This window comes from Sciurus vulgaris (assembly GCF_902686455.1).
Source record: "Sciurus vulgaris genome assembly, chromosome: 1".
In the NCBI taxonomy this organism is placed as follows: Eukaryota; Metazoa; Chordata; class Mammalia; order Rodentia; family Sciuridae; genus Sciurus; species Sciurus vulgaris.
In genome coordinates, this window is record NC_136461.1 from 141,781,417 (window position 1) to 141,793,993 (window position 12,577).

The following is a 12,577-nucleotide window of genomic DNA, read 5'->3' on the forward strand; positions in this document are numbered from 1 at the left end:
AGGGGACACATTTGCTGCAAGATTTACTGCTTAATATTTCTCATTATTAAAAGGCCTCCTTGAAATACTTCCTTTACAACCTCTGTACTGTTCGACTATTATTAGAAATTGGGCAGAATAACAAATCTTGAAATTCAGAAAGGAAAAAAAAGAAATACTTAGCCTTTAATCAATCACCGAGCTTCCAGGCTTAGTCCGGAAGAGACTTAAAATGGATGGGTGTGGGAGCAAGAGAGGTAAGTTGAGAATAAGTTGAAATGTTAGATGAATAGGTATAACTGTTAAATATACCAAAATGAATGATATTTATTTTCATTTTAATAATTTCAGACAAATCAACCTTCTTTCTATACCCAAGAGTTTCAGCATGTGGTTGTAGAAATAGTGTGGGACATCTGAAAGAAACAGAAGGGTCTTCTAAGTAAATTAGATTTCCCTGCCCTAAACCCAACCTTTCCAAAGTTTAAGCAGAAGCTTTTGGAGAAAACCAGTGGTTGGAGAGACACCACTTTCCCCTTCCCAACAAAACACCTGAGGCTGTATTCCTTCTGAGGTTTGAACCCTGAATTTCTGCTTAGTCTGGAGAGTTTGACCCACACACCTCTGGGCTGGGCCCCAGATGTTTGCACAGCATGGGCAACCACGTCAGGACTGGGTGACTGAACACCATGGGGTTCAGTACGTTCTTGCCGAAGTGCCCTTGGGCTAGAGCAGGCAGGTAGGCCAAGACTGTGGCATGTTCGCAGGGGAGGTTGCTCTGGCACTCACCATACCTGGGGACACTTTTACCAGGCTCACCTTGGCGGGCCAATCCGTCAGCTTGCGTTCCTTAGGGAGCTAAGAGTGGGCAGATAAAGCCCAGGGAAAACTTTGTTTCCCTTGGCTTTTTAGACCCACTTAGATCCTCTAGGCAGTTTCACACTGGTCACAGACAGAAGCTGCAGCTTTTCATTTACACAGGACCAACAAATGATCACCTTCAAAAAGCTTTCTAGTTACCCCTCCTCCACTCTTCGCATGGTGCATGTGTGCGCGCGCGCCCGTGTGCGCGCTTAGAAGTGCGCTCTGAACTGCTACTGGGCAACCCCTCCAAGACCCTGTTTTATACCAGAATTCTTCTTCATCCAGTCGCCCCACTACCCATCCTCACAGCCGACAGTCCACTAGGGAAGACCGAGTCTCACGGAGTCCCTTTTTCCATTCACTCTTGGTCACCGACCCCAGGACCGAACCTTTCTATGCGACCCCGACCCTGCGACTGCTCCAGGAAGTGGCATTGACTTTTCCAATGTAATGACTTATGAAAGATATAATCATGTGTTAAATTGAATCCTCCGTTTAACTGTTAATGGTGTGCTCTGGGCACATTTACGTATTAGATGCTATGGTAACTAATTACCACTAGGAAAAAGGATAATACACTTCCCAGACTTTGAAAGATAATGATGGGAGTTCACTTCCCGGCTCGCAGCACATTGTGGCGGCTCTGCCCGGCGGAGCGAGGGAGAGAGTGGAGATCCGAAAGTGTGCTCCTGGATCATGGGAGGTAATGAATCCTGGCCAGGCGAGGCTTCCTAGTCAAACATTTAATGAAAATATGATTCAGCTGGGGAAGTGGGGGGGCGGGGGCGGGGGCGGGGAGTCAACTACACAAAAATGCCTGTACACAAATTTAACTGTAAAACCTAAACACCAGAAACAAATAAGTTTTCTTTTAATTAAAATGCAGGTCATACTAAATTATCCACGTGCCAAGAAACTTTACATCAATAAACTTTTTTTTGTTGTTGTTGTTAAAATGGATAAAATAATCCAGCCTGCCTCCTGTGCGCTCTGCGTTGGCATTTATAACTCGAAGTCCTTGGATTTGCCAAGCTAAATGAGCTGCAGGTTGATTTAAACTTAGCCTTTTAAATCAAACGTTAGGCACAGTAGGAGGGAAAATCAGGAGACACATCTTCAGTTGAAGAGTAGAAACAACTTTCAGGGTGAGAGTCTTTTGCGCCGATCCATATCTCTGGCTCTTCTGGTCTCTTAGTGTGTTTGCTAGAATACGGTTCTGTAAGTTGTGCGGAATAACCAGGAGCCTTTTGGGTCCCAGGGTCTGAGCAAATTTGTCCTGGGCACCTGGCCGGGCTGTAGGAGAGAAGGAGCGGCCTTCAAGTGGGCCCGCCAAGCCCCGAGTAGCAGATAAACCGAAAGATGCCCACATCGTGCGTGACCACCGCACTGTTTTCGCTCTGCGACTTTGGATAGACTATATCTGCAGCCGCGGAACACCCCTTCTTCGCCGGCTTCCCTTAGACTGGGATTTCGGGCCACCTCCTGCTGGCGCAATTGCTGTCCACCCTCCGAGTTCCTTCGACAAAACGCTAATTTGAGGGGCTCTGCCTCGAACTCTTTTCCAGTGGTATTATGAGGATCAAGCTGTCCTCTGAATCCGGCAGCAGGTGGGTTCAAGCATACCTGTCACTTTTCTAAGGAGTAGGGCTGCCACTTCCAACCCGGAAATTCTGCTAAAGTGCCCAAGGTTAAAAGCCCAAACAACTCTTTGTTCCCCACAAAGCAGGAAAAACTCTTTGCTCGCCTTCCCTGTAGTTTGATTTAGGTTAAATTCTGTCACTCTTTCTAAATTACTCTCCTTAATATGATCCAGAAGACTTTTCTGTGTTGTTGCAAAATAATCAGTTACCTTTGAATGTGTGTGTGTGTGTGTGTGTGTGTGTGTGTGTGTGTGTGTCTGAGAGAGAGAGAGAAAGAATGACTTTTCTTTGCGTCCCTTCTTCAGTGTTCCCTAATTCAGGCAATACAGAAACAGATTAGAGAACTTTGGAAGAAAAATGACTGGGTTGGGAAGGTTAGACTGCAAAAAGAAAGAAAAATTTTACAGTTACCCCTCCCCCTCTGCTACATAGATGATGGACAAGCCTATCTTACAAGTCACCAGGATGCTTTGATGAGGAGTTGGATTTAATTATGCACAATGTGATATCATTCTCCTTCTCGGCTTGAGAAAGAGTTAATTCTTTCCTAAAGACCATAGTTGCCCTTGTCTTCTCAACCTGATTCAGAGATGCAATAAAATATGAAGCAAATTTATGATCTGTTTCAAGCATTTTATTGCTGTATTTTTAAATTCATATATGCACATATAAGAACTATGATCTGTGAATAATTTGAAATGCTATAGTAGAATGATACATTTCAGATAAAACATAACCATATCTTTATATAATTGTCTCAGATTAAAATAAAAAAGAAAAATAGATTTCTAATGTGGACCAAACTGAAAAACTAATGACAGCCATAAACTGCTAACCAACCATAAATTAACATCTTCATCAAATACTAAAATGGTATCAGTGGTTATATAAAGCAATTATTATTTCTCCTTATAAGTTTTAGAATAAAGTTCAGGGATATTTAAAGGATCCATTATTTACAAGTGTTTCTCAATCTTAGAGATTTCATTTTTTATTAGAAGGATGGTCACAACTCAAATCTGCTATTAATAGAGGTGTTTAGAGATGAGAATTTAGATTTAAACATAAAAATGTTTCATGGCCTAACCTCATTTTGTACATTTATTCTGCTTTGGCAATTACTAAAGAATTTCAAGCAAGGATTTTTCCGTTAAATATCCTCATCTACTCTTTAAAAAGAGAAGATAAATAGTATCTCAGCACATTGATACTCTGATTATGTACCTAACTAGTTAAAACATTTTAAATCATGCATTGCCAGTTCAAGTAAGTGCAGCTACATTTGCCACACACAGTTTCTCAGCAAAATTATGGTCAAAATTCAAATGCTAGGCTGAGCCTGTGCCCTTCATTTGAGACTTCCATGGAAACAAACACACAGAGCTGTGGAAGAGGAAAAGATATGTATTTATTAAATCCTGTTGAGTCAGGATAGTGAGGCCAGTTAATACTTAGGTCTATATAACTTTAAATTTATTTTGGAGAAGTATTAGGCATACACGTTTCAAGCGTAGGCTTATCAAATGGGAAAATTTTTTTTAAAAAATCTATACTTACTCAACAAATTAAGTTCTTTGAACGACTTAGAGCATTATTTTTATGAAAGCAAAACTAATTATTTGAACTAGGGAGGATGTGAGTGGCACATATACTCACTTTATCTCTGTTACTCAGTTGTTATTTGTTGCCCTACAGGATAGTTGTGGTCAGTTGTCCTTGAAGGTGAAGAATTAATGAAGATCTTCAACTGGTTAAGTCCTGGGACCTTTCCCTAGTTTAACTTTTTGCCAATATTATTCCATCTTCTCTAACAATACGAAGTTTTTATAACTTTTCTATAAATCTAAATTAGTTTTTGAAAAAGGTTTTTTAAAAAAATGAACATTTAATTTTACAACATGGAGGAAGTACTACTACATGTATACTATTAGCTTCATGAAAAAGTCAAGTGATTTCAAATACTTTAAAAAATTATTCCATTTAAAGTATAAGACAAGACAATTATAAAGCTTTATACTGGTTAGTTATTAGAATTGTGGGACTGAAGCACATTTCATTTAAAAAATTAACAATAAAAGACAAAAGCATTTAGTAAAATGTTTGCATTATCTATCAGGTAATAATGACATACATTTTATGTTAATTGCAATGGCTAGCTCTTAGAAATAAAAGTTATTTGGAGTAAGTGTTCCCTTATAAGCAAATGAAAATCTACAACTAGTACATGCATTCTATTTACAAATGTTTAAATTTGACTCAATAATGAGTCACTAGATAATAATACCTTTACATGTTATTTCCATTTCTCTAGTTTCTTCTATAAGCACAAATTGCTGTAAGGGATATAAAATGTTTCATTATTTTATCTCTAAATATGTATTTTCTGTGTAGTCTGCAAAATGTCATGTCTCTCCTTATAAAAATCAATACATTTAGGAATTGAGAATATAAACTATACTTTAAATAATTAATAATAAACAATATCAAATTCTCTTTTAAAAATCCAGCATAACGATTGGTATTTTCCACTTAGCTCTATCCTGAGTAAAAAAAAATGCACGATATTACTCACATGATTATGGCTAATTCCAGAAAGTTCTTCAAATTTTCAATACTCACTCTTTCGTTAAGTAAAATTGAAAGTAAAGATAATTATTTCAAGATTGCCCACTTAATGGGCAATTTACCTTTGTTGATAAATAAATAATATTGAAGTGACCACTTCAAATGAACAGGAGCATCTTCCAGCAGATATTAGCTACTGTTACCTGCTAACAGGAGCACCATCTAATAGACCTCTCACTGTGTGAATTGAGTTCATGTAAAATGTTAGTGACATGAATGTTCCTTAGAAAAGTCAAGTGTCCCAGGGAAATACTGTAGGTACAGTTGCTAAAAGAGCCACATTTCCTTATTTTACATTCATGTTTTCATCAACCACATTCTGTATTACACACTTTATGATTTGCATTTCAGTTTTATGAATAAATTGAATACTGTCCAAATATTACTCAGCTTTATTCATTATCTGTGGTAAAGTGAAGAAAATTGCAGAAGAAAAAAATCACATCTAATGAGAGCTCCCATTTCCTGTTGTTCTTGTATGTCAGTTTCTCCATAGAATAATAGTATTAAGCATGGTAGTTCAGCCTGTTTATAATAAATATTACCGAACTTAGTAATATTTCTTGGGTCTGTTTTTACTTCACATGTCAACAACAAAGTTAAAATATACTGAAAAATATTCTGACTTTAACAATTAATGTATTTTAAAGACAGAATAGAAAATAATATATGAATACAAGAGGGAGGGAGAAGAGTCTGCAGGTATTCATACAGCAAAATCATTTTCCAAATAATTTGCTATTTCTAATAAAATCTTCTATCCCCCAACTTATTCCTAGTAGGGAAATAAGGAGACATAATCATTAATCTGTGATTCAAAAGTTGATTTATTGAATTTCTATTGTAAATAAAAGAATATTAAATTTTACATTTGCAAAATATTTGTATTTCTTAACATTTGTTTCCCTGTGGTCCGCGTATATGCCATTTAAAAATCAAAAGATAATAATAAACAAATATATCAGGACTATTGCTTTTTGTAATTCACAGCACTTTTCTAAAAACCATTTTAAAACATAATCATGGGCAAATTATCACCTATTTAAGACTGCTGAACTGAGTTTTTCATCAATTAAATTTAACATACCCTAGAAAGTAATATAAACAAATTAAACGTTTAAGTTAAAATGTTCAAACCTCAGTGATCAATGATTTAAATTAACACTATGTAGTAGAGTAAGTAATAATTGCTTTAGATAAATACTACAGTTTTATGAGACTGCTCATTTTAATTTAAAATAATGCTATAGGGAATGTAATCTTGGCATGCTTTTTTCTTAATTGAGTATGTGAATATGAATACCTAATAATGAAATTCAAATGAAAATAGTTTGAAGCATTGGCAAATTTATCATTTTTAAAAAGTACACATTTTAAGGACATGAAATTCTTATTTAAATAATTATTGCCATTCTTTCATACTGAGATCAAAACCTTGGTAAACTTTGTGCTTTGGTCTCTGATGAATTTTAAGACTCCATTGTTAAATTAGAAGATGCTTAAAGCAAATGTTACCAAAATCATTTTTTTAATAAAATAAGAACAAATAACCATGTAAATTTTGAGCATGGAAGTTCCTTTGCCTTAGACATGTGACTCAAAACTTAATGGTGAAATAAATGTGATAGGATGAAATATACCAGGAAAAACAAAACAAGGCAGAAAAAAGTTTACATATAGTTTCCTTATCAGCAATCCTGATTTAGTGATAAATGGCTTTAAGAAAAAATCCTCACCACATGACTGCTTCATTATTATTGGTCATTGATATGAAATGATAGCTTGATTATTATTTATCTCCTTTACTTTAAAACTTAGGTGAAGCTATAAAAATAAAAAGATGGATTTTTATAATATATAAAACAGTTTCAAAAAATTTCGAAGCCTCAATGGCCATTTGGTTTTGGTTATTTTGGTCACACCATCACAAATCAATTGGATAATTTAATGCATAGTATCATATCTAGAATAGAGGAATTGCTCAATGCTTGGTTGAAAAAATGAATAATGAATTAATTAGTGGCTATAAAATTATTCCCTTTAACAAAATACATAATAATTTTTAAAAGGCACAAAATTGTTTAAGTGTCTCTGTTAAACTTTGTAATTGTATATTGTATTACATTTTTCAAAATAAATTCACTCATGTGACTATTATAATTAACCCAAGATGTCAAAAGTTCTTATTATTTTTATTTTGCAAATGAGAAGAGTGAAGCAATGAGAAGCAAAGTAACTTGTTGATGATAACAAACCAATTATGTCACAACTAGAATTCATGTTTTTTTTTGCTTATTTCTTCATGACATTTTTCTCCTATTCATATACATTCTAATAACTGGATTTAAATCTATCATATGACTTTCTTATTTTGTTTTGGTTCTACTGTCCATCCCTTTCATATAATCTTTTCTCTGCCATCTGATTCTTACTTTCTATTCTAAATGCCTGTGTACATGTCTAATTATATATTAAGTAGAAATTAGAATGCAATAATTTCTTGTATTCCCTCTACTACAACATCATGAAAGTCTACTACTAAGTTGAGTTTAAGAATCTGAAAGCTTCAGGAATAAAAAAGAATATGAAGTTTTCCACTTCAGAAAATACAGTGGACTAGATGTCCTAGTACAATAGTACAAAGTGAATGAAGTATGTTTTGAGGCAGGTAGGAGATAAAGCCCAGGGCTGGAGCTAGGTTCAAGTGTGTGTGTGTGTGTATGTATGTGAAATTCAAGATCCTGCAGAGCCAATAGGCTTAGTAGGTAAACAGGAAAGATAATTTGCTCTGCAGAGCAAGAATGTGGGTATATTTGCTTATCTCAGCCTTGTGTCTGTATAGTACATTTAATGTACTCTTTAACCCATGTATTGAGTTTGTTTCTTCCTTTATATTTAAACCTCAGGTTTAAATAAGCAAATGTCTTTCCTGTCTATTCCTAATCATGGAATTATATTCTCCCTGACTTAGGGTTAGAATGCACAACACCTATGTAGTGCCCCTTCCCTACCCAAATTTTCAAGCTGAAAATTTCGAGTGATCTGAATTTGAACATCAGAAGTCAGACAAAAACAATAACACATTCTCTCTGGAGGAGTACACTTTAAAAACCTGGGTCTTAAAATAAATCTAGAGATAAAATTCCAAGGAACATAGGCTTGGTAATCAAGCCATCCCAAGTAAGTCAAAGAAAAATAAACTACAAAATCAAACTCACAAAACACTAATGAACTGGCAATATTAGATGCAGAATACAAAGTATGTTTGCTTAATACAGTTAAAGAAGTGAAAGAGCATTGAGTATGTGAAGGAACAAGATATCATAAAATATGACCAGGCAGAAATGAAGAACAAAAGAGGATTATCGAGCTGAAAAAATGTAACTATTAAATTTAGTAAATGCAATGAAATGGACAACTTGAAGGCTGACAACTGGAGGCTGACATTTTGACTCAAAATCAATGGTGGAGACCCCACAGATGGAAAAGAGACCGACAGATCTATGGACAGAACAAATAAATTTGCAATGTCTTAGGGAGAGTGAAGACTCACAGATTACATGTGTGTGTGAGGTGGGTGAGTTGGAGACAGGGTTTGTAGCAGTCCAGAGCTGAGGGTTTCTGGGCACAGGAGTAGTAGGAGGATGGGGTGAGAGAGTTTTTAAGTTCTGCTTGGGCATCTCTCCCACATTAGTTGTCTTACTGAACACAGGACCCATCACTGAATGAACACATCATTAAAACATGGTGAGTGCAATTGGGGTGTGGTATATAATCCCAGCAACTCTGGAGGCTGAGGCAGGAGGATTGTGAGTTCAAGATCACTTCAACTCGGGGTTGTGGCTCAGTGGTAAGACAAATACCTGGGTTCAATCCCCAGTATCAAAACAAAACAAAGCATGCTGAATGCACATTATAGAATATTATGCTGCACTTAAAAGCAATAGTGTATATATATGTAAGTCAATATGAATATATCTTTAAAATCACAAGCCTTTATACAAAAATTGAGGACATGATTTATAGAGAATATACTTATGTAAGTTAAAAATATGCTCTCAAGATAGTTAGAAATATAGAAGTATACACATAAAAAGGTATGTGTTAAATATTTCAGAATGGTTGCCTGAGATGGGGAGGGGTATGATGTTAGGAATTAGGGATAAAATGGAATAAATAAGGCCAGAAGGGTGTTGCTTAGAACAATAATAATTGTATATCATGAACTAAAGAGTATAAGAAGTATAAATGACCAACCCTTATAAACCTGAGGTTTAAATATAAAGGAAGAAACAAACTCAATACATGGGTTAAAGAGTACATTAAATGTACTATACAGAAAAGAAACCAGAAATCTAAAGAAATTATCTCAAATGTGAGAGATAAAAAATATGGGTAGAAAAGGCAACACAACCTGGAGTATACAGTGAGAAGATGTAATACAGCATCTAAGGGAGGTGATCAAGAGAGGATGGCTGAGTAATTCTTCATACTTGAAATATCTCCTTCTCAGACTCAAGAAGCAACATGTGACATGTAGGCATGATAAACAGAAAGAGACTAAGAACATCAAAAGCAAACAGAACAAGTTAAAGTGGTCATAGTTAAGCAGCAGGCTACCTATTGAGCAACTGAGTAAGAGTTAACCCCTCAATAACAAGAACAGAAGCCTCAGGAACATGCAATATCTTCAGAGTTCTACAAGGAAATTATTATCATCTTAGACTTGTGCATCCAGCAACACCAACATCTTTTCAAGAATGAGGGCATTCAGCAATCCTACTTCCGGCTGTTTACCCTGCAGACCTGAAATCAGTTTGTTGAAGAGATGTCTACACTCCCATATTCACTGCAGCATTACTGACAATGGCCAAGACAGGGAATCATCCTACATGTCCATCAAAAGATGAACAGATAAAGACCATATATAGTATTTTATCATGTACAATGAGGTATATGTACCTGATAAAATACTACTCAGCCTTAAAAAAGAATGAAATCGTGTCATTTCTGACAACAAGGATGGAAGTGGAGAACATTATGCTACGTGAAATAAAGCCAGGCACAGAAAGACAAATACCACATGTTCTCATTTATATATAGAATCTAAAATAATAAAACTCACAGAAGCAGAGAGTAGAACCACAGCTTCAGAGGCTGGGAGTGGGGAGAATTGGGAGACAATGGTTAAAGGCTACAAAATTTCAGCTAAGGGGAATATTTTTTTCTTTTTGAGATTTATTGCACAGTATGGTGAATATAATTATAAGAGATCATATGTTTCAAAATTGCTAAGAGAATACAATACAAACATTTTTAGCACAAAAAATGTTTAGTATCTGAGGTGATGGGTATTTTATCTGGCTTGATTTAATCTTCTACATCGTATTCAAAAGCCATAATGGCATTTTGTATCCCATAAACTTATAAAATGACAAATGGTAATTTTCAAAGAAAAAAGGAAAAAGAATGAGGGTGAAAATAAAGACATCCTCAACCAAGCAACACTAAACTTCATGGCATCAGACTTTCAGTAAAGAAACATGCACAGCACATAACTAATGAGAAAACAGATGTTAGACAGTCTTGTTTACTTACTAAGTATAATAAGCATTTTATGTTATTTGAAAATTAATTTGATTAAAATAGCAAATTTTTGAACTATTAGAATTAATGTAGCATGAATTAACTGAGCTTAATTACCTGCATTGACTGTTTATATAGTGTATCATTCTTTATGTCAAATGTCAACAACTTGATCATCTAATATTACAAATCTTTGGATCGATGACATAATGTTGCGTTGTGTCATGAAATTATATTGCATTATATAATTTTATAATTCAAAATTTTATAAATGAAAAAAGGCAAGATGTCAAGAACAAATACTAGTGTTTAGTTTCTCCATTTATATAAATGGAAGCATTTAAGAAAAGTTCATTGCAATGTTGGCATAACCCCCAGAGTTTATACTAAGGCCAGATGCTACAATCAATACTGTAATGATTTCAACATTTGCTCCTATAATAAACCTAATACTAATGTCCAGGGCAATTGCTGAATATATAATAGTTTTTGTGTTTTCCTATGCATTTAATCTTATCAGTATCTAACTTGAAATAAGAGGTCTTACATAACAAGAAATTTTGTTCTATTGAGCAATAGTATACAAAGTAATAAAAAGCATTTATGGATGATTAAATATTGAAGTGAAGTTGAAGCATTTAATCTACTGCAAAACTCATTTAATGCAAACGTACCCTGGCAATATAGATATTATTGATATTACACTTGAAGGGAACGTTTTCATCCAGTGTAGCTCATGGAAATTTAATTTCCTTGTTCTCTGAGAATTTGGAATTTGTTAGACTGTGTACATTTCCAGTACAATTTTCCAGTGGAACATAAAATGTACTCTTACATATTAGCAAAGAATTTAAGTGACTTTAAGAAACAAATCCCACACTGCCAAATTGATTGCTGTAAAAGTAAAACCACTGTAACAGGTGAATATCACAATAAGTAAAAACTAAAACCAAGCTATTTTGAACTTAACACAAAGTTGATTTTGATGTCCATTTTATGATATCATTCTGTTTTATTTTATGATAGACTTTGTAATCAAATACAAACTGGACTGTTCTAAGATCAAATATAAATTGGTGCTTCTTAAGTAAACATAGCAATTGCATTTGCAGAAATTAAAAACAAACAGATAAGCTTGGACATTTAGGTTCATTTAGGTAGATTTCTTTTCTTGCCTTTTAGCTTCTCTAAGATTTTGCCTTGTACCTAAATAAAACATCAGATTCTGGATGCTGAATACCAATCCATAAGCGGTTGTAGTCTAACCCAACAGGCTTTTTGTCTATTATCTCTAAATCAAAATAAGTTACAAATATAAGCAACAATAGTTTTATTTCAACAACTGCCACATATCGACCTGGACATTTTGTGATTCCAAGTCCAAATGGCATAAAAGAAAACTTCTGGTTTTTGCCTCCTTTGGAAAAGATGGTTTTCTTCTTGCCATCTTCAATAAAACGATCAAATCTAAACTCCTATAAAGAACAACAGATAATGTCAAAATTAAAATTTTACATGAAATAGTTTGATTTCAGGTCCACAAAATTACTAACTTTTCCTGTCTCTCTTAAAAGGTTATTTTAATCAGCAACCACCAGAATGTAAAACTTGACTATGTGCAAATCATTCACGAACTTCAAAAACAAAACGAAAAACTCAAATGCTCCTAGAAAATTACTTCCCCATAGTCAAGTGAAGTCCAAACACCTATATGATTTCTCTTCCCTATTCATATTTCTCTCCTAATGTCTTAGTCAGTTTTCTGTTACAATTACAGAATATCTGAGAATGATTAATTTATAAAGAAAAGAGTTTTATTTTTGGTCCATGATTCTGGAGGCTGAGAAGTTCAAGAGCATAGTGCTTATGAGGGTCTTGTGCTG

The 12,577-nt window shown here is 34.6% G+C and overlaps 1 protein-coding gene and 1 long non-coding RNA gene across 3 annotated transcripts in view; one reads left to right on the forward strand and one right to left on the reverse strand.

Annotated features, from left to right (window-relative positions):
• The first annotated feature begins 1,748 nt into the window (after nucleotides 1-1,748).
• On the forward strand, nucleotides 1,749-9,005 carry LOC306641267. Its single transcript, XR_013758101.1, has 2 exons — nucleotides 1,749-7,949; nucleotides 8,015-9,005. It is a non-coding gene; the product is annotated as an uncharacterized lncRNA (long non-coding RNA).
• A 152-nt stretch (nucleotides 9,006-9,157) lies between these two features.
• CYP7B1 (cytochrome P450 family 7 subfamily B member 1) overlaps nucleotides 9,158-12,577 on the reverse strand; it is a 180,332-nt gene continuing 176,912 nt past the window's right edge. For both annotated transcript variants that reach the window (XM_079102106.1, XM_079102107.1), the window contains one exon: nucleotides 9,158-12,169. In XM_079102106.1, coding sequence (XP_078958232.1) covers nucleotides 11,882-12,169 — 288 coding nt within the window. In that variant the 3' untranslated portion in view covers nucleotides 9,158-11,881. The remainder of the gene's footprint in view (nucleotides 12,170-12,577) is intronic.